This window comes from Rhinolophus sinicus, linkage group LG05 (genome assembly GCF_036562045.2).
Source record: "Rhinolophus sinicus isolate RSC01 linkage group LG05, ASM3656204v1, whole genome shotgun sequence".
Taxonomy (NCBI): Eukaryota; Metazoa; Chordata; class Mammalia; order Chiroptera; family Rhinolophidae; genus Rhinolophus; species Rhinolophus sinicus.
In genome coordinates, this window is record NC_133755.1 from 95800218 (window position 1) to 95823400 (window position 23183).

The following is a 23183-nucleotide window of genomic DNA, read 5'->3' on the forward strand; positions in this document are numbered from 1 at the left end:
TTTTTATGCTTTTCTTTTGCCCATATCTTCTCCAAAGAAAGAACAAGATTACTTGGCATCTTTTTAATTCTACTTGAGTATGTTTTATCAGTAATGTCAACGGATCTCAAAAAGTCTGGTCCCAGTTCACTAAAAAATTAAAGGACCATGATTTTCAGTATTTAAATAGTAAGAGCAATATTCAAATAGTAAGAGCTTCAAAATTCAATAGTAAGAATATTTTTAGGCTACAGTTAGCACATTTTTCTGTGCATTATGATCAACTGGAGGCCAGATTAGGTACAGATCATTGGGCCCCACCTCGATGAGTTATTGATTGAGCAAGTCCAAACCCCAAGAATTTCCATGTCTAATAAGTTCTCAGGTGGTGAGAAGACCGATGCTTCAGGAATCACATTTTGCTCTTGGAAACTGTACTGGTTCTTTTTATGTAACGGTTAGCAAATGTTTTCTGTGAAGGGCAAATATGTCAGGCATTGCCAAACAAGATGCAAAATTAAGGATGTTATATATAGACTTAAATAGAAGAGAGAACACAATTTTCAAGAGAATTTTAATAAAAAAATTTAATAAATAATCATTATGGTTGTGCAAGTCCTGAGTTGCTGGGACAAGATCACCTCACCTATTATTGAGCTTCCTTCTGGGATTTTATTTGAATAAAGAATTGCGTGGATAAAAAAAGTCTCTCTTAGACTTTGTCATTTCCCCCTTTGGTGTGCCATGAAGTGCTTTTAATTGCCCTACTGAGAGAACTATTAAACACTGTCATTTCAAATTGTCATCTCACAGGAATTGGTTAAATGAATATAGAAAATCATCAGGCAAGCCAAAATTGGAAGTCTTCACCTTTGTAAGGGAGAAAACATGCATTCTCTTTTAAGAAAAAAATTAAGGGTACATATATAGAAATTTTGATGTGGCACAAAAGGATATATGAAGAGAGCCCTGATTATCATATTAAAGCTGGCAATACTGTCACATACATACATTTAGAGAAGAAGCAGAGCAACTCAGATAGGTGACATGAACCTCTGGGTGTCTAAATGGTCATGATGAGATTATACGCATAATTAAAGTCTGTTCCCTTGCTTAATTAATATGTTCATCCATCTGAAGTACAAAGAAATTGAGAAGTCAATGAATAGACACAATAGACTGCAAATCATTCTTATTTACATAAACAGTGGTATTTGGCATTTAAAAGTGCATATTTCCATTAAACATTGAAAACATTCTTTTTTTACCTACTCTTGAGTCAGTAAAGATGCATCTGTGTTCCATACTTTGATGTTCAGTAGTACTTCTGTTATCCTGAGTTTATATGCAACACTGACTTCTCCATTTAATGCAGTATCCGTAATCATACTCATCATCATCACAAAATGTTTTACATATTCCTTTCACTTTTTGGCATCTCTCAAATCTATACTTTGGTTCAAAGTTACTTCTGGCTGCAATCGATAAAGAAAAAGTCGTCAATCCAGGTTTTCATTTGAGGTTCTTACTAAGTGGAGGAAAAAATCTGTCCTAGACATGAGATCATGTGTGTGAGATGGAGATTCTAGGATATCAGATTGTTTTAAAACAGAATTTATCAGTTGTTTTAGAAAGTGACCAAGCCATAAACATTTTATTTACACAAAATAGTTTTGTCATATTAACATCTCACATCAGTCCTAAACTTCAGCTGACTCCTGGGGGCACTTCCCAGCCTAATTTTTTTGTTTCTTTATTAAGATCAGATTTACTCTCCCATGTTTTCATTAAGACAATGTTTATAGATATTTAAATACATATAATTTTCATTTTCATGTTTTCTCAGTTTTTTAAATCTACTGTTATTATCTTTACACAGAATCATTTGTTCAATGCTTTCTTCATCATTCCAGATCTCACTCCTCTTAATTGCAATATTCCTTTACTATACTAGAGCAAACGGATAGGTCCCTTTTGCCAGTCTACAACTTCTGAATGAGCAATATGCATAATTTAGTACTTAATTATATGTATTTTTCTTAAACATGAGTTATGATACTTTTATTCTTGCGGCCAAAATGTAAACCCCTATATGACAGTTATGATTTCTTCTGAGTCTTTGTTCTGTCCTACCCAGTATAGCCCAATAATTATAACATAGTAGTTGTGAAAATACTGATAGAGTAATTTACTGAGGAAACAAAACCACTTTAGATATACACATACAAACAGTTTTGTATACATTAAGTATTTAGTAAAAAGGGGAGCCACACGCTAGTCTTTTAGTTAGTTGTCAATCTTCTAGGACAATGCAAAGAAGGGTGTTCTAAGATTCCAAACTTAGAACAACTTTGTGTTAACACATTAAACTACAGTAAATGGAAGCAAATATTTTTGTTATTTGATGATTTTATTTTTCTTAATGATTCAATTGTACTGCAATTAATGTCTTTAAATAAAAAAAAAGACTATGAAGTCAGGATTATTTTTTTCTCCAAATTTCATCATAGCACTTACTTATCTTGGATAAGTCACTCCACTTATCCACATGACAGAATATAATAAACATAGCTATTACAAATATATTTGGAATATTAAATTTTATGTGTCAGGAACATAAAGAAAAATAATTTCACTAAAATGTAGATAATGAATTAAACTGAATTTAGATTAAAATTATGTAATGTTAACTCATAGAACCTAATTGCCTGTCTACAATCTAATTGAAATTCAAAATGGTTTCATTTCAATGCCACATGTCAGGTGTTTATTTGAGTGCCTAATAATCTCTGAGCATTAGGTTGAGAACTGGACAGAAACTTCAAATGTGTAGAATGTAGAGAAGATTTCAAGTGCACTTACTTTATCATTAATAAAGTTAGTAGGAAAGAGAACTAAGTTAAGCTTAAAGTGCAAGAAATTGTCAGGCAGGTTTTGACATGTGAATATATGTAACTGCTTTGAGAATGGAAAGCTAATTCATGATGACAGAATCCCTGGCCACTGGTGAATTTTGGCAAAATCTAAAGTTATTTCACGCCATACTTGATATAATTTAAAGTAGGGAAGAAGGTGATGCATGATTTCATTTTACTTTTTAAAAAATACTTTCGTTGGGTGGGTACTTTTTAAGCTAATCAACATTGCTGAGACCCTAATATTTTGTCAACCTACCAAAGACTTGTTGACTTTTAAGATACGTTTAATTCAGAAAAGAGACGTATAGATTTATAATGATCATTGCTAAAATTTAAAATATACTAATGTTCTTTTTACTTTCTCATTATTTCAAAGAATAGAAATGTTTTAAATCATAAAATCTATAGAACTATATGATCCAGAAACAAAAAGCATGCTTTGCAAAATTGGTTCTATCACTTCTTAGGTATTTGCAAATAATATATCACCTTAGAACCACAGCTATGTTGTGTAAAAATTTCAAGTAGAAATTTGTTCTCACAAGACACAGAAAATGCATTGACTACCTGAAAATATTACTGATTTTATTTGACATTTCCATTTTCATTTTTAAATTTCTGTGAGAATGAGTGCTTAATTATAAACCAGTGATTCTAAACCAGGGGTTCCAAACCAGGCCCCTCAAAGAGGATTGGCCATGGAGGTAGATATTTTCGATTGTCACAATTAATGGAGGAGTGTTATTGGCATTTGGTGAGTAAAAATTAGGGATACTGCGAAACATCCTGCAACTAATGATATAATCTCATGATATAAGCTAATAATATAGTGATATAATTATAATGATACAATGCAGAAGGCAGCTCCCACAACAAAGAATTGTCTGGACCAAAATATCAATAGTGCAGAGGTTGAGAAACCCTATTTAAATGAATATTGTAAAATACTTTTGAAGATATTTATACTACAAGGGAATACATTAAGTAGTCAAAGTCTATATTCTGTTATTAACTCCTTTGCTGCAATGTTCAGCTATCTCCAAATGAATATTTCCATTTATGAGATTTTTCTCCATTTACAAGATTTTTAAATATGTTCTCCTGTGGCTTGCACTATCATCAACAAAGAAATTTTGTATGCCATATCATGTAATGTTTTGTAATAAAATTTTTATGTCATCAATGCCATTAGATTCTAATTTATCTATACTTTAATTGATACCCCTTAGTATGTTTTGAGTATTTTTTGCTAAAATTCAATATAATGGTAAATTTATTACCATATAACAAAGATTTAAAATAAAAATAATGTCAAAGCAGCTCAAAATGCTATTATTAAATGCCTACAATAGTCAAAATATCAACTTTCTATTTTTTCGTGGATTTTGACACATTTTGGGAAAAAAATCAAATCAACACAGTGAAAGGATTAAAATACGTGAAAGATCATGCATGTGATAAGGCTTCAATGTATGTTTAGCAAATAATTGTTTCATAATGGGAACTCACGTTTATTAAAATAAAACCCTAAAAATTACACAGTCTCTTGTGATGAAAATATATCTAGAAACTTGATCAAAATAGAAAAAAAATCCTTCCTCGTGCATATCCCTGTAACAGATAATGGTTAGTCTGAACATACATCCTTAGATCTCATATCTACATTTAGAAAATGAAATGCGATGCCACAATGAAAATACCAAGAGGGTAGCTGGGGTCTGGCAATTCTTTGACTTCTCATCTCCTTCTGAGTCCATGTCTGATCCAAATGTATCCACACAACACATTCCAGTTTTCTTGTTAAATAACCAAAAAATTATTCAATTTCATTTTGGGAGTAAGGGAAGTTAGTAGCTGTTTTTATTACTATGTTGTGGTATTGATGATTTTAAAAACTCTGAATTAATACAAATAACTAAATTGTATTCCTAAACTAATAAAGAAGTAGATTTTGCATTTTTTAATAGAACTTGTGTGATACAGAGGTATGGTTGAGAAAAATACTGTGGACCTTCACAGGAAGTAGTAAGAGGAACTCAGGCAGAGTGGAACTGCAGAGTGAAGATAACTCCTTCTTTCTTTTGCCGTCTGCCCCCTTAGACAGAGTCATTTCCCTGGACTGAGAAGCTGAATTCAGCTATTATTCTTAGTTTCTGACTTTCTTCATTAAAATATTTAATTATGTATAGCCTCTTTTCCTTAATGAAATTCTTTTCTTCCTTTCTTATTCTTTTTTCTCTTTCCTGATACATATTTTTTCTCCACTAAATTATAGAGCAGAACAGAAATTGGACTTTGTTATGATTTTCCTCTGCTCTTCTGTTCTTCTGTTCTGGTCATCCTCTCACTTCAGCTCTGTCTCTCTCATGCAAGGGGCCTATACTCTCAATGTCTAGTCTCACAAGCCCAGTGGATTTATATTTTTTCCTGGGATTATCTGTAGAACAGCATTTAATAATAAAATAACAGCACATTTCTATTATAGGCTTGTGGTCCTCTTATTTCTTTGACCTAGGGTTTCTCACAACACAACTATGTCAACTCACACAAGGCACATAGAACTTTAAATTGTTGTTGAAGAACTTCCATAAAACAAAATCTGCTTATGCTGGTACCAAGCGATCAAGAGAAAATGCAATGCAGAGGCACCAGATACACGTGTGATACAGAACCACTTCTGAATGGTTCAGTATTAAATTTTATTTAATGCGTTGTGTATTACAGACATACACAGGCCTTGAAGGGTGTGCTGAGAAGACTTAGTATCACTGGTCCTCTCTTCTTGGACCATGTGCCTCTTTCTTTTCTTCTGTGTTCTTTACTTCTGCAAGCAGCAATGAGTTGCAGGTCTCATGCAGTAAGCAATCCTAATTTCATTTTCATGGCACTCAAGTTTACATCGACCATTACCCTTTTTGCACTCTCTCCTCAAATCCAAGCTACCATATTGGGGGTATCTCTTTCTGGCTGTAAAAAGGAAAGAATGACTGAAATTAGCAATCTAGCTATGATACACCTATATTTTAAATGGAGAAAATTCAGGAAGCAAATATCATAGAGTAGGACAAAAGATTAAAGGCTATGAAAATCTTACTGAGGAAAGTTTAAGTAAATGCACTGCCCCTGGTGTAAGGTCAATCCTAGAAATGAGAAAGTTTCTAAGACCTAAGTGAGATGTGCCAGCTTGCTGATTTACAAATCACTAGGTAATAAATCAAGAATAGTCCCCAAAGTCAAGACGAAAAGGGTATTCATAATTTATTTTCTGTCAGGTTGAGTCGCTACAATCACCTAATTGCATCTGGGTTCCCCCTTACTGCTTTCATAAACATTATTTAGACTGAATGTTGTGCTTTATGAGTTCTTCAAGATTTCTACTGCAGCTTGATTTTGCTATTCTAAAATGTTGAGAGAGAGGCAATGTTAGGCAATTTGTTGGAATTCTTACAACTCCCCTGGATATTTTTGGATTCACTTCCCTGAAGAAATGATCTAACTTAGACACATGTCTGATGAGAGACAGCATTGATTAAGACAAAAAAAATTAGAATGTCTAGAAGGTGTGGCCATTGTTGGCCATTATAGGATTTCTAAAATTACCAGTGCTCCAAGCTACACATTTCCTATTGTAGCTTGGAGACTGACAATCACTTGAATTTTATTATTTATGATAGTTGGAGATACTGGGGAAAATGTGGGATGTTGGTCTGATAGGCTGTAAGAACGATTCCAAGCTAAATATATTTAATTTTATATTTCACATTACATGTTGGCCCATGTGTTTTCAGAAAGAAGTCCTTTGAAGAAAGGAGTGCTTCAGAAAGGAGTCTTTGAACCACGTGGGGCGTAAGGGCATCCACAACCCTCCCCACCACACACACACACACACACACACACACACACACACACACACACACACAAAGTTGAAAATCTGTATATAACTTTTGACTCCTTCAAAACTCAACTACTAATAGTTACTGTTGACCAGAAGCCTTACCAATAACATAAATAGTGTACTAACACATATTTTGAATGTTATATGTATTATATACTGTATTCTTACAATAAAGTAAGCTAGAAAAAAACTGTTTTTACAAAATCATAAGGAAGAGAGAATGCATTTACAGTATTTATTGAAAAAAACCCATGTATGAGTGGACCACACACTTGAAAACTTGTTGTTCAAGGGTCAACTGCAGAGCTCCTTGTTAAGCTCTATGCCATTTCCTAGAGCAGGGTGTCTCATGTAGACACTATTGACCTTTTGGGTTGAACAGTTTTTTTGCTGTGGGATGCTATTCTGTTCACTGAAGGATGTTTAGAAACATCCCTGGCCTCCCCCTACCCACTATGCCAGTAGTACCAATTGTGACAACCTAAAATGTCTTCAGACACTGCTTAATGTCTCCTTGGGAATGAAGCTGCCTGTCATTGAAAACCACTGTTCTAGTGATGCCGTGATAAACCAAACATATATTGCCTCCAACCTCAGATACATTGCTCAAATACAATCTTCTCTCTGAAGTTTCTGCTGATCACTTTCAAGAAAGTAATCTTTCTTTCCATTGCTCTCACAAAGCACTCCATGTGCAACATTCATATTGTATACTAGAGATTGTCTTTAAACAAATATAAATTCCTACTTAAGATATAAGCTAGAAATGAGCAAGATAATAAAAAAATAATTTCATTTCATAATTTGTTTTTAATTTTACTCATGTACTATTTTATCCCTTTGGCTACTATTCACCTCTTTTGAAACAGGAAAAAAATCATGACTACCCTTTCACCACAAAACTGTACTATCTATTCTACAATCAAAGTACATGTCAGATTTAAAGAAAAGTGATTATTGGTAATAGCGCATATTTCAATTTGGCAGATAAAGTGAAACAATAGGTGAGAATGAAACAATATCACATTTCTAAACATTCATTGCATTTATGAACTCTAGAAAATGAATTGGAAAGCTAAATGACTTCACTGGAAATTTCTCTGCATAGAAAACTAAAGACTTTTATCTAGACATTTTTTCATCTGTAACAGTCTTAGTGGAATGAGTTTTTCTACTTCAATTTTGTGTTAGAACTTTCACCACCTGAATACACACATAAACACACACACATACACACATGAGGTGTGACAATTAATTGTGCGAACTTGTTGCTAACCTTTTTGATATCAGAGGGATTATTCATTATGAATTTGTAACAACTGGACAAATGGTTAACCAAGTGTACTATTTGGAAGTGCTGAAAAGGCTGCACGAAAAAGTTAGATAATCTGAAGTTTTCACAAACAATTCATGGTTCTTGCATCACGACAATGCACCAGCTCACAGGGCACTTTTTGTGAGGGAGTTTTTAGTCAGTAAACAAATAACTGTATTGGAACATACTCCCTACTCACCTGATATGGCCCCCAGTGACTTTTTTCTTTACCAGAAGATAAAGGAAATATTGAAAGGAAGGCATTTTTATGACATTCAGGACATCCAGGGTAATATGACAACAGCTCTGATGGCCATTCCAGAAAAAGAGTTCCAAAATTTCTTTGAAGTAGGCACTGGTGTAGGTGTATAGCTTCCCAAGGGGAGTACTTCGAAGGTGACCGTAGTGATATTCAGCAATTAGGTATGTAGCACCTTTTCTAGGATGAGTTTGCGAACTTAATTGTCATACCTTGTATTTTGTGTGTGTGTGTGTGTGTGTGTGTATGAGGAACTCTAAAAGAGTTACATAAATGTCATTTAAGTTTACTTAGTTCCACTGCATATGTTGGTGAACTAACTATAAGATGAAACACAAGATTCAAGATTCTTATTGATTAACTATTTTCTAAAATGTTTATATTCCATATCACACCTATTTAATTTTGCAGAGAAAATATATATCTTGACATCTTTCTTTTATTTAGAGATTTTTTTTTGTTCAAAATTGTATGATTTCTTTCAAAATTTTGCACGTGTCATTAACAGGGACAATGACCTCATTTTGAAAATATAAGAAAAAATATATACAAAAAGTTAACACTGATGTTGTAATCTATATCACTCTCTGACCCAACTGGTTTATAAAATAAGTCTGCAGGACACATGACTTTTAAATTTGTTGCTAAATCCTTGAATAACTTCAGTTATTAGTAGGGGCACCTGATATGGCTGTTATAAGGAAAAAATAATTTAATGAAACATAAAAAAACACTGGGCACAGTGATTTATTAATGTTAGCTATGGTTGAAATTAAAAGAAGAAAAGGATTTATCACATGTTAATATATATTTTTTTAGTGTGGGGGGAGCTCTTTCTAGATCTAGAAAAAATCCAGAGATCGTTTTCTAACAATTTTTGAATGGAGGAAGAGGAAGTTATTTTCTTAGCTAGATTAATAACTGTATTACTTTGTCACTTCATTGATGCTTGGTCCCTAGTTAGAAATTTATCCACTTGCAACCCTTAATGATAATTTATCAGTTTGTTATGTGTAAATTTTTAGATTGTCATCATGGACTTTACAATAATCACAAAGAAAGATAAGTTAATTTAGTCTCCTAGGCCTCTATTATGACTTCTAGTCATAATTCAGGAACTAAAAAGGAATATTTTCCTGAGGGTTAGTATATTTGCGCCTTATTTCAGTGCCAGTATCATAAATCAGGTAGACTTGAGCTCGTCCTTAAGCTCTTTAAGGAGAAGGGAGTAGACTCAACGATCACTCCATCTCCAAAACTTATTCTATTTCTATGCAATTAATACTTACACACCAATTCAGAAGAAGAGAATGTGTTATATATCTGGTGTGAAGAGATAATCCTTGAGGGGGAAAATTTCTCATGAAAAATACAGCTCATGTACAAGGTATTGCACTCAACATTAGTGTGATCTGTAGCAGTCAGACAGAAGAGTAGTGACTAAAACTATTTAAAGAAAAGCCAAGAAGGGACATGATTTGCCTATTGTTACCAAGGACAGAATATTGAGAAAGGCTTCCTACTGATTGGGAGCTGTATACTGGCATAGGTTGAAAGGAAGGAAAAGATAAATAGATCATTCCCTGAAACAGAACCATCTACAAGTTGATTACGCTAAAGAATATTTTTTTCAGCAAGAATAAATTTTAACTAATTCTTTCAGGATGAAAGTAATTAGACTAATTTATTGACCTTATTTTTTTTAACTTTTCATCTTGAAATGATATTAAATTTACAGAAGAGTTGCAAAGATAATAGAGGCCAACATTCCCTTATGGTAACATCTCAACCCTGTTATATTTATCAAAACTCAGAAATTATTATTGGTATAATACTATTAACTAAACTACACACTTTATTCACATTTCACCAGTTTTCCCACTATTGTCTTTTTTTCCCCCTCCTTTTCCAGGGTCCAATCCAGAGTATCATGTTGCATTTAGTATAAAAATCTTTAATCCCCAAGTTTTTATCACATTTTTAACAAGAAACAACTGGTGTCTTGTCAAATTCATTGCCACAAATATGCTCATAAATATTTCTATGTTACCTGGTAAAATTGTGACCCAAAAGAGCAGAATAAAGAAAAAAAGATGAATCTTCATGGTAGAGAAGTCCTTAGGAATAAAATGTCAAAAGATCTTTGTCCAGTCTGGTTTTTCAAATAAGGAAACAGAGAACTCTTTTTATTTATAGATTCTCCTAGGAAGTGGTTCTACCTACTGAGGCTTATCAATAGCAAGAACATTTGTATGCTTGGTTGAATTGCGCTGTGTTCAAAGAGCATGGTCACAAAAAAAATTATTAATTTTTTCTCACAAAAGTAACACCTGGTTGCGTTACCTTAAATAATCTCTCATGAAAACAATCTTTAAGGGACTTTTAGAGGATATGTGTTTGGGTTGCTAAAACATCATGGTGAAAATGTTGCAAATGTCCTATCTGCTGTTGTATGCTACATGTCATGCTACATATGCTAATGTTCTTAATATTAAGCTGTCGAATGTCTGAATCATAGGATTTTATAGCTGAAAGTTTCCATTGAGATCACTTTTGTTTACAGATGAAAACAATGAGAACCAGAGACGTTGAATGATTTACTTTAATTCAGGGAATGTATAATTATTTAAATGTAACATGATCAGGAAATTGTGGATTCATTAATGAGCATGGGACATATTTGACACAATAGGTTTTTAAGTATGACATAATTTTCTTATAATAAATCATCTAATTTCACAATTCTAGGTTCAATGTTTTTAATTCTGTTTATGGAACTGGAAGTGACATCTGATCCAATTTGAATACTGTCCAAGTCTACTATTTCAGATACATGTGGAAGAGCTAGAAGTTTTACACAGTATCCAGAAGTTGATGCTGTAGTCAGAGAACAATTCTCTTCTACCACAGAGTCAAAGAATTTCTAGGACATTGTTCTCAAACATTAGCTACTTCACAATCCTCTGGAGGGCTTATTAAAAACAGATTGAAGACCCCAGCCTCAGCATTTCTGATTTAGTAGGTCTAGACTAGAGTCTAAGATTTTGCATTTCTACCAAGATCCTGAAATGCTAATACTACTAAAAGGGGCCACATATTACTCTAAGAAACCTGATTTATTTCTTCTCTAAAACATCAGAAAAATAAATCACAGAGGCATAGAATCTATGTTTTAGATTAACAAAGAATGTGAGACTTCTTAGAGATTCCAGTCTAATCCTTTCATGTTATAAATGAGGAAAGTGAAATCAAGAGAGATTAACTTATTTGCTTAATAATTGTTATCCTTTAAAAAACATTTCAAATTATAAAATACAAATGGAAACTTTGGACTTAAATCAAACGTAAGGAGTTTGGTTTAGCTGTGTTTTTTTTGTGTGGAAAAGAAATAAAAATGGAAATTCAGCATCAGCTGATAGGAGGAAGACTACTTCAATATATTACTATGTAGCATTTATTCAACAAATACTTATTGCACTCTAAATTTTGCCAAGTTGGAATTTGCTACAAGCTGATGGCATATTGGAGGAATGATCAGAGTTTAAATACTGATCCACAGTGTGACATCAACCAAAATGATGGGGTAAAGACCTCTTAGAACCTGCCCCTCCAAAAAAGCAATAGAAAAAACTGTTGAAAACTGTCAGAGAATTAACATTTTGAGCACTTTGGAAGTAAACCAAAGACTTGCAAAAACTGAGAGAGTACTAATTCAAGAAAAATCACCAAATCTCTTAAGAAAAATGAGCTTTGTAACATTTTAACATACCTTAGTCTCATCCCTTACTCCTCAGCTTAGCATAAACCTTGAAAAATAATGGTCCACATTCATGGTACCAGAATGATTAGAACATGGCTAGAGCTCTTCAAATTGTCATTCCTAGAAAAGGGTCATTATTTATCTTGTCAGGTGGTTTTCTGGAAGACCCCGGTTAAAGGTTTATCTTTATTTCTCCTGACCTAGAGAACATGTGCAGTAGTAAAGACACTCCCAAGGAGGATTTTTCAAAAACATTTATAGGCAAATGTTTTAGTCATTGTGATCTGACCCAGTGGGTAAGAGTTATGGTAAACAATAGTCTAACCAAAAAATCAGAAGGAAAGTTTGAGGAAGAAGATATGTGTAGGGGCTTTGGAAGGGAATCCTTTTGGCTAAAATGGAAGGACACAAAACAATAACTGTAATCAACATGAAGGCATAAAAAATACCAGTGAAGATCATTATATACTCTATAGCAAAGGTGAAGTACGTATTGCCTCACCTGGTTTATTTAAGTAAACTAAATACATTTTTGGAATTTGCTGCGGGCCAATTAAAAATGGATTGCGGGCTGCAGTTGGCCAGCAGGCCGCAGTTTGGACACTCTGCTCTATGGGTAAATATAAGAGACAGTATAATTGTATTTTTGTCTGTGATTCTTTTTTCTACATGATTTAGAAGACAACTGCATAAAACAATAAGTTTATGTCTGTGGGCACAGAATGTAGTAGATGTAATTTGTGACAATAATAGCACAAAGGGGAGGAGGATGGAGCTACAAATTGCAAAACTTTTGTGTAGTATTGAAATTAAGTTGGTATTAATACAAACTAGATTCTTAGCTTACTTGTAATTTTCATTGCAATCTCTAGGAAAATAACTATAAAATTCCTAAAAGAAACCACCAGAGAAATAAAATGTTGCACAAGAAAATATCTACTTAACAACAACAACGAAAAAATAAGGCATTAATAGAGAAATTGAGGAACAGAAAAGACATGAAACATTTAGAAAACCAATAGCAAAATGGCAGAAATAATTACTTCTTTTCAGTAATTAGACTAAATATAAATGGATTGTTTTTACAATTAAAAGGCAGAGATTAGAATAAATTAAAAAATAAATGACCCAAGACTCACTTAAGATTCAAAGACACAAATAAGTTGAATGCAAACGAATATAAAAAGCTAGTCCATGCAAATAATAACTAAAAGAGAATGGCAGTGATTGTACTAATATCTGACAAAATAAACTTAAAGGTGAAAATTGTTACTAGAGACAAAGAAGGCCATTATATAATGAAAAAATGGTCAATCCATCAAGAAGATATAATAATTATAAACTTTATGCACCTAACATAAGAGCCCCAAAATGCATAAAGCAAAATATGACAGAATTGAAGGAAGAAAGAGACAATTCAAAAATAATAGTTTGAGACATTACTATCTGACTTTTGGTAATGGATACAAAAATTAGACAGGTCAGCAAGGAAACAGAAATATTAAACAACACTATAAACTAAGTAGACCTATTAACTCACTAACTAGGTCTATTAACTAACTAATATGTAGAACCCTCCATCCATCTGAAGCAGAACACAAGTTCTCATGTGAACATTCAACATTCTCTAGGATAGCCATATATCAGGAATAAAACAAGTATCAATCTATGTAAATAAATGAAATAATACAAATTGCGTTCTTTGACTACAATGGAATAAAATTAGAAATCAATAACAGAAATATATTTGGAAAATTCACAGATATGTGAAAAGTAAACAACACATTCCTAAATAAGCAGTGGTTCAAAAAAAAGTAAAAATAAAAATTAGAATATACTTTGGATTAATGAGAACAAAAATAAAACAAACCAGAGTTTACGGGATACAGTGAATGCATATGGAAGTGCAAGAAACCCCAAATAGGCAAACAATCTTAAAAAAGAAAAACAAAGACAACTTACATTTCTTATTTTAAAATGTAGTGCCAACCCACAGTAATCAGACAGTGTAGTTCTGGCATAAGAAGAGCCACATAAATCAATAGATTAGAATTGAGAGTCTAGAAAAAACAACAACTCATACATCTTTGTTCAACTGATTTTTTGATAAAAGTGCCAAGATAATTTTATGGGGAAAAAACACTCCTCTCAAAAAATAGTCCTGAGACAACTAGATATGGTTAAAAAGTGGAAACAACCCAGCTATCCATCACCTGATGACTGGGTAAACAACTATGGTATATCCATACAGTAGAATATTATTCAGCCATAAAAAGAATAAATTACTGATACATACTACAGTATAAATATAACTTGAAAGTATTAAGTGGAATAAAATAAATCAGACACTTAAGCCCATCTATTATATGAGTTTATTTACATGAAAAATCCTCAATAGTCAATTCCGTAGAGACAATAAATCAATAGACAGGAAATGAGGGGAAGAGAGATTTGAGAGTAAATGCTAAGATAAGGGGTTTTTTGCCATTATGGAAATGTTCTAGAATTAGGTAGTGGTGATGCTTGTACAACATTGTAAATATACTAAAATCCTCCTGAACTGAATACCTTAAAATGATAGATTTTATGTTATATGAAATACCTCCAAATTTTAAAAGAAGAATAAACATTATGGGGAAAAACACATCAATCTAACAAGAAAATTTAAATACAAAATGCTTAATTTTATGCCTTCCCTGTTCACAGAATTTCTTTCAGAAAAAAAGGGAATATAGGAACATATTATAGTAAAGGTTCTCTTTGCTTTTGTTGCACATGGCAGTAGTAAGAATCTTCTTTTACTTTTCTGAGAACCTTGAGCACAGTTTTAAAATCTTTGTCTAGTAGATTACAATCAGGCCTTTTAAGGGGGATAGTTTCTGTTAATTTTGTTTTATTTGGATAGGGCATAAATCAAGTTTCTTTGTATGCCTTCAGATTTTTTTGTTGTTGAAAATTCCACATTTGAATTTAATAATGTGGTATCTCTGGAAATCATATTCTTTCCCTTCCGCAGGGTTTGTTGTTTTTGCTATTATTTTTGTTTATGTATACTGTCGCTGCAAAAAACTAACAGCTTTCCCAGGTGTTTTCTGTGCCTTTCCCTGGGCATGCATAATCACTTTCTAATTTTTCCCTCCAAATATGCAGTTGTTTGAATGGCTTAGTTTTTAATGTCTGGCTCTGAAAAAGGAAAAGAAAAATAAAAGGGGAGGAAGGGAGTCAACACTTTAAATTCACTGGAAATCACTTCAGCTGGAAGGGGAGGAGCTTGTAACGATGGGGGTAGGCGCAACAATAATAGCCACTCTCCTCTTAGTGCACAACTTGGTGACTGGAAGCATCTGAAATAGATACATCAGACAGATTCTGCCAGTGCAATTGTTGTCAAGGTGGGGAGAGAGATTCCTGGTGCTTTCTCATCCCCATTATAGCAGAATTCTCTCTTCATTTAGTTTTGTATGCCAATTTTTTAATGTAATATTTTCCATATATGTGTTCATATGAGTATTGAATATTCTTTCACTCTGCAGTTTCCTTTTGTTTTTTTGTTTTTTGTAATTGCTTTGGTATTTTGAAACATTTATATACTTATTTAAATGGTCATTATTTTATTCCACTCTTTGGTTTTCCTTTGAGAAAAATCCAGTTACAAATATATTGAATACCCATTGCCTGTGTTTATAGATATTACTTTATTTTGAATATTAAATTTTTTTCTTTCAGTATGCTTAATGCTTCCTTTACTCATATCTGTCCTTTATTCACGTGCTACCCATTCAGTCTTTTACTTTTTTTATTTGTTCTAATTTTGACTTCATTTCTGAATTTAAAATATTTATTTCTGAGATAGGACAGTTCACATTTTATATCAACCTGTATCTAAACAACCTAATTTCTGAGATTTTTAAATTTCTTATTTGTTCTTTTTAAATAAAAATATTAATCATTTTATTAAATTACTATAACTTTATGCTGATATATTGGTTGTAAGTTTCATGTACTTTGTGACAGTATTTTTTCTATCATTTATTAGAATGATAAGCTCATGTTTATGTCTTTTCTTTGGTAGATTTCAATCATATTTGATTGTATAAATTTTGATCCCAAATTAAGAAGATTGGCTATTTTTTTTCAGTTCCACAATCCCTTTGCACTGAAATTATAAATATTACTATATCCACTCCAATTAAGATATATTAATGTATGCTATTAATTTGTGTTTTTTGTCATAAGGACACAATGGATTGTAGCTTGTCAGAAAACATTGCTAGTTATGTGTTGTCTTCATTTTAAAAAATATTTCTTAACTGTTCTGCAATATTGCAGATGAAGTTGGTAAAACTACTTTAAATTGTTTATTTAAACTAGTGGCAAAATGTGCATAGTCTATGTGTGTAAGAGATGTAAGCCTATACAGAATTAAATGTGCTGGGATTTTATTAGAAGAAATTCTTGTAGGAGTCAAAAAAGAAGAGGGTCAGGAAAGGTGAGGAGAGCCATCAGACTGTGATGCAAGGTTGATCCTGAATGAAACAAAGGAAACATTTGGATGGACGCATCTTACGCTGCTGTGCAGCCTAAAAAGGGTTCAGCCACGTCATAGTGGAGTACTCCCCACCAAACCAGCAAGCTAAGGATTCCCACATCTCTCAGGGAAGTGTCTGCCTTAAAAAGCTCCCTATAACCAGTCACTGACTGAGACCAGTCTGTGTAGATTGTGGCCTCAGCACAAATGCAGCAAAGGATCTCAAAGTCTATATCACCTGGAGCCCTTGATCAGTTATAGTCACATTTTGATGGCCCTTTAAGTCTTCCCTTCATAAATAAAGCTGCAAAGAACATCAGAGCACATATATCTTTATGGATAAATGTTTTCAGATCTTTGGGTAGATACCCAGTGGAATACTATTGTGTCATAAGAAAAGATGAAATAGTGCCATTTGCGACAACGTGGATGGATCTTAGGTTATAATGCTAAGTGAAATAAGTCAGACAGAAAAAGTTGAGAACCATATGATTCCACTGACGTGTGGTATATAAAACTGAAAACAACAAAGGAATAAGAGAAACAAATTAAGAAACAAAAACTCATAGACACAGACAATAGTTTAGTGGTTACAAGAGGGTAGAGGGTGAGAGGAGTAGTAGATGAGGGTAAAACGAATCAAATATATGGTGATGGAAAGAGAACTGACTTTGGGTGGTGGACACACAATGTGATATATGTATGTAGATGATGTATTACAGAATTGTACACCTGAAACCTATGTAATTTTACTAACACTCGTCACCCCAATAAACATCAATTAAAATATAAATAAATAAATAAATAAATCAGCTCTTTTGTCATGCAAATTTACTTCACCTAGGTTTGAATAGCAGCTCCTCTGTGATTCTCATGGATCCTTCTTCCTAAAGCAAACCCTAAAAAGGATAATAGTAGGAGGAATCTCAGCCTCCTTCACTACGATTCATCACTGGGTCTCAACTGATACCTATCCTCCCCTTCCCCAACTGTCCATCCTAAATATTCTTCACCCTTAGCTATCACATCACCAGGTTTGGTGGCTTTTCTGGAGATGTGACCCAAACCTTTGTCTAAAGCGGTTTGAATCCTTAATAGTAATACTGTCCTCCATTGAACGTTGCTGCACATATCTATTCAAAGTTACAACGGGCAAGGGAATATTGCAAGTGTTCTACACATTCTATACTCTTCAGTTGTTGTTTTTTTGTATTTGTTCAGGATCACTCACGAAGGGCATCTGTTTTTGCCACAGGGGTCTGAAATCACACAAATCTAGAGTCTTTCATTTCTCAACTCCAAAGTTGCTTCTGAAAAGTCAAGGACAGGGTAGGACTACTGAAATCTTGTTTTCAAAAATTATCTTCCTCTAAATTTTTGGACTGCCTCGGGTTTACCATGATCTACTCGTAGCCACTAACTCCATGGGAAATGGAACTGGTTCTTGGAATTATACTGCCATAAAAACTACTCTCTGAGTGTTGTGTAACTTCATGACAGCTATTTCTGTATTGTTCAAGTTTTCATATTCAATTTTATTTCTTATTCACTACAAATATACATGAGCAGATGTTCTCACCTCTGAATGATGGTATAAAATGATCCTAACCTAGTCTTATATATCTTTTTATTACATTCTGTTATCCATTGTTTGTAATATTTATATAATGGCCTACAAAATAAGTCACAGATCTAATGAAGAAAGAAATATATTTTTTCGGATCATTTCACCTTCACCATTAGAAGTTTCATAGTTCATATTCATGCTCATATTGCTGTGACATTTTTTTCTACTTCTGGCTTCTGGAAGGAAAGAATAGAATGGAACTGTAATCCAGCCACGACATAAGAAGTTTTCCAAGTGGATTTAGATCAATTGTCAGGAAGTTACTATCAGGAAAAATTGGCCCATTAAAGATTTTTGTAAATAAAATGTTATTGGAAGACAGCCACAGCCATTTGTTTATATGTTGTCTATGGCTGTTTCTGTCCATGGCATAGTTAATTGCAACAGAGAAAGTAGTGGCCTATAAAGCCCAAAATATTTGCTACCTGACACTTTACCATTACAGAAAGTTTGCCAACCCTGATTTAGGCTTTTGCATTAATATGATGAGGTATTTTTAGGAGAGAGTATAACTTTGATTCTTATCACGTTATTTTTCCTTCTTGAATTCCTCTTTCATCCTCCTCAATTATTAGTTCATCAATTGCTCATTAAGAATGTACCAAATGTTAAGTTTGGCTCTAGGTACCATGAAAGACAAAAGCAATAGAGTCCATGCCCCTTGTTCCAGTATTATCTTTTCTGTGAAAAATTTCCTAGAACTTCCTCACAAACATGGCTACCTCCACCTTTATCTTCCCTTAGGTCTTTATTTGTTTGACTCATTGTGCTTTTATGTCATCCTCTCTTGGTTAGGAATTCCGGGAAATAATATTTTAAATCTTGATTGGAAATAAGATCTATGATGGGCAAAATTATCACAACCTCAAATTTCGATTTTGTCATTCTTCTACATTTTCTTCTTCAGGTTTAATAATTAATATTGTGCTTGAAATGAATCAGAAAATTGTAAAAATCTTTTCAACAAACACTACTTGGTCCTGATACAAAATACATATCAAAGAAATATAAATGTGTGATGAGTATTTGGAAATTTTGCAAGATGAGAAAGATGAAATTAAAACTTTATTTCTAAACACTGGCACAAGACAGATATTCATGAAATTTATTTTATTTACTTTACTTAATCAATATGTACTTATGAATCCTAATGTGAAAGTCATCATTTTATTACATTTTTAAAAAACTGGGCCTGTATCATGCCTCACCATATTTTGTGGGATAAATATATGCCTGTATGTATTGCTCTGCTGCCACAGGTTGAAACTGATTGTAACAGCAGGAAGAGCTCTCTAAATGGATTGCAAAGATATCTCTAAAATAGACAAATGTGCGTGCTTTGAGAGTAAGAGAAAGCATGGTTAAAAAATTAATGAAAAGAATATCTTATTTTCTTCCCCTAGTCCTTCAAGGGACTTTAAAGAGGCTGTATACAATTTTTTAAAATTACCAAGTGGACAACTTCCTAGATCTTTTATAAAGGCTAATAGAGTGAATTCAAATAAAACACTTAGCGTGCTAGTCAATAACTGTGAATGCAAACACTATCTACTTGTGCTATTCTTGGTAAGAACTCCTTGGGACAACCTCTTAATGAGACATTGCAATTTAGGAGCAAATGTTCATATTTTAAAAACAGCTCTGGAAAATGGCACCACAGGGATATAATGGAACCGTGACACCAGTCATATACACATTTACCATTCAATTGTATTAGTACCAAATATCTAAAAATTATTTTAATATTCTATAATAAGGAGAAATTCAAAACATACAGTATTTGACCTGAAAGCAACCCTAGAGATAATTTCATTTTGTGATTAAAAACACTGATGTTGGTTTCTGGTACAACATGACCAGAAGGAGCTTGGAAATCATCATTTTTATCCTCACAACAACAACAAAAATGCTGAATAAACTTAAAATAAATAACTACTTTTATAACCAGCTAAGAATTGAATTCACAAACAAATAAACCACAATACTGGAGAGACAGGGAGAGAAAGAGAATTATAGCTTCCTGGGAGCAGAAGCTGCTGCTACACCCACCAACTGGTAGGAGACCTTCAAGGATAATTCACTGATTGACGGAGACTGAATGTAGAGGGAAAAACACTCCTGGGAGCCCAGTTTTATTGAGGATCTCACACTTTTTTTGCATGCATTTTACGATCAAGAGCCCCATTGGCATATCAGGATGAAGATTGGAAAAAATCTGCTCATGCTTTCAAAATAGCCATTTTGAAATACTCCCAGTGCGTTCTGTTCTCCTTAACAAAGGCCTTTTCTTATAGAAAACTATTTTACCAGAGCCTAACCATCACAGGTTTTACCAGAACCTAAGCAATATGAGAAAATGGAAATAACCAACTCCAGCCTTCTCTAGCTTTCCCATCTCACCTAAGGGGGGTGGGTGGGTGGGGAAAACTGAGGAGCACTTGTGAAGTTCACAGCCAGGTCATAGCCTTACTAAAAGATGAGACATAATCAGAATTATAGAATGCTCCTTTGCCCCATATTTTACTTCCACATTAACGGAGTAAGGTATTAGGATACAAGAAAGGCAAGATTTACACTATTTAAGTCTGTAGGGAGGCTTAAAGACAAGGGAGACCAAATCAAGGAAAATAGTGGAAATTTTAGTTTCAGTTACAGTAAACACAATTTAACTCCAAGCCATATAAGCACAAACACTTGCACATGCTAAAAGCTTGTTTACCTCAGTTCCTTTTACCCACTACATCATTTCCAGCTTTAAAAAATGACAAGGTATGCTAAAAAGCAAAACAAGCAAACAAACGAAAAAGAATACAATCTGAAGAGACAAAGAAAACATCAGAAACACACTCAGATGTTCAGAGAGGTTTAATGAATTATCAACCCACAACATTTGTAAAGATTTAGGGTGAAACGGAAGTTCAAATCACCAACTTTTATGTGTATCTTTGGAACAGTTTCTATGCAGGCCATAAAAATGTTCTTATTTCCTGAAGGTGAAAAACTTTGTAAAGATCTTGAGTTTTGAAGAAAACCCAATGTGAAAAATTCAGTCAGAGACACTCTCAAAGATCCTAAACTATTTTCCACTCTCACGTTATTTATATTCTTCTCAACATTGTCCTTTCCGTCTGCTGTCAGTGAGGGATTAGATGAATGAACTCAATATACGAGGTGTGAAAGACATATAAGCTTTCATAGATGAGTGCTGGGTAGGAGGGGAAGAAACTGCGGGTCAGTCTTCTTCCTTATTCTATCCACTCCACAGACAGATCAAGGGAACTCTAAACACTCTTTCTCTGAAAACAGCATTATGTGACAATATTTGCCACATCAGATTTGTCTTTTTTGTTGCAGGGGCCAACTGCCCCTGTTATTCTTGTAAAATAGCTGTTTACAAATCAATAGTACTTGGTTTGATTGGAGGGCAGATGGAGTAAAGATTTAAAAAGTGGGACAGGTCTTGAAAGGTGGACAGATTTTGGCAGGAGAACAGATTAATGAATAGGAAAATTCCAGGACGGGTGGAATCTTTGAGAAGTAGAACCTCTGTTATACTGTTCCTAGCCATCAATTTACAGAAGGAAAAAAGTTAGTGTATGTTTAATTGATGCATCTAGAAATAGCACAAGGGGGTATCCTGCCTCTTGCAGAAGGCTTAGTGTACAGAATAGTCATCAGATTTGTTTCCATGCAGTTTTATTGAGAAATGGCACATCTAAAGATGCAAAGGTTTTTACCTATATTTTCTTCTAGAAGTTTTAGTGTTTGAGCTTTCTACTTTTATATTTTTGGCATATTACGTTAATTTTTATTTGTGGAGTGAGGTGTGGAATAGCACGGAGATAGTGAGTCCAGCAAAAAGGCCAACACAGGGTCACAAGTACAAAATACGACGTTTTTAAAAAACGAATTTCTACCACTACATACCTAAGAATGACCAAAATCCAGAACACTGAGAACCAAATGCTGGTGAGAATGTGAAGCATTCTCATTCATTGCTGGTGGGAATACAAAATGGTATATACAGCCTCTTTGGGAGACAGGTTGGTGGTTTCCTACAAAACTAAAGTACTCTCACCATGTGATCCAGCAAACACGCTCCTTGGTATTTGCCCAAAGGAGCTGAAAACTTATGTCAACACAAAAACTGCACACAGATGTTTATAGTAGTTTCATTCATAATTACCAAAAGTTAGAAGCATCCAAGATGGCATTCAGTAGGTTACATTGATAACTACGATACATACGAAACTATGATACATCAGAAATGGAATATTATTCAATGCTATAATAAATGAGTTATCAAGCCATGAAAAGATATGGGTGAACCTTAAATGCACATTACTAAGTGAAATAAGCCAGCCAGCATAAAAAGACTAAATATGCTATATGGTTCCAACTATACGACATTTTGGAAAAGGCAAAACTATGAAAACAGTAAAAAATCAGTGGTTGCCAGGAGTTGGGGGAGGAAGGGATGCACAGGCATAACACAGATTTTTACACAGGGAACTACTCTGTATGATAATTGTAAATGGCGGATGCCATTACAAATTTGTCAAAACCCATAGAATGTACAACCCCAAGAGTGAACCCTAATGGAAACAATGGATTCTGGGTGATGATGGGTTCATGTAGATTCATCAGTTGTAACGAATATACCCTGTGGTGGTGGAAATTGACAATGGGGCAGGTTGTGCATTGGGGTGGGGGCATGAGGTATAGGGGGAAATCTCTACCTTCTTGTCACTTTTGCTGTGTATTAAAACAGCTCTAAAAAAGCAAGTCTATTAAAATAAAGTAAAATTTTAAATGTGAATTTTCTTATTTAATGGAGACAAGTGCCTTAACTTAAAAGTTTAAGAGAAATTCATGTATATATATATATATATAATCCAAATG

The 23183-nt window shown here is 33.6% G+C and overlaps 2 protein-coding genes across 3 annotated transcripts in view; both read right to left on the minus strand.

Annotated features, from left to right (window-relative positions):
- The window catches only part of LOC109448871 (uncharacterized), a 214662-nt gene that overhangs the window by 48449 nt on the left and 143030 nt on the right, over positions 1-23183 (minus strand). The window lies entirely within an intron of this gene.
- Positions 1321-10471, minus strand: DEFB110 (defensin beta 110). Of its 2 annotated transcripts, none has more exons than XM_019734652.2 (2): positions 10417-10471; positions 1321-1454 (listed from the first exon to the last, which is right to left on the minus strand). In XM_019734652.2, exons 1-2 carry the CDS (start codon positions 10469-10471, stop codon positions 1321-1323), a joined length of 189 nt encoding a protein of 62 aa, XP_019590211.1. The 2 variants fall into 2 exon arrangements, with proteins under 2 accessions (XP_019590211.1, XP_019590210.1); XM_019734651.2 differs by lacking the exon at positions 1321-1454 and adding an exon at positions 5716-5864.

Excerpts from the sequence above, each read along its gene's own strand:
- DEFB110 (XM_019734651.2), bottom strand. The coding sequence starts at position 10,471 with ATGAAGATTCATCTTTTTTTCTTTATTCTGCTCTTTTGGGTCACAATT. Across the intron at positions 5,865-10,416 it reads TTGGGTCACAATTTTACCAG|CCAGAAAGAGATACCCCCAA; the intron begins GTAACATAGAAA and ends TCCTTTTTACAG.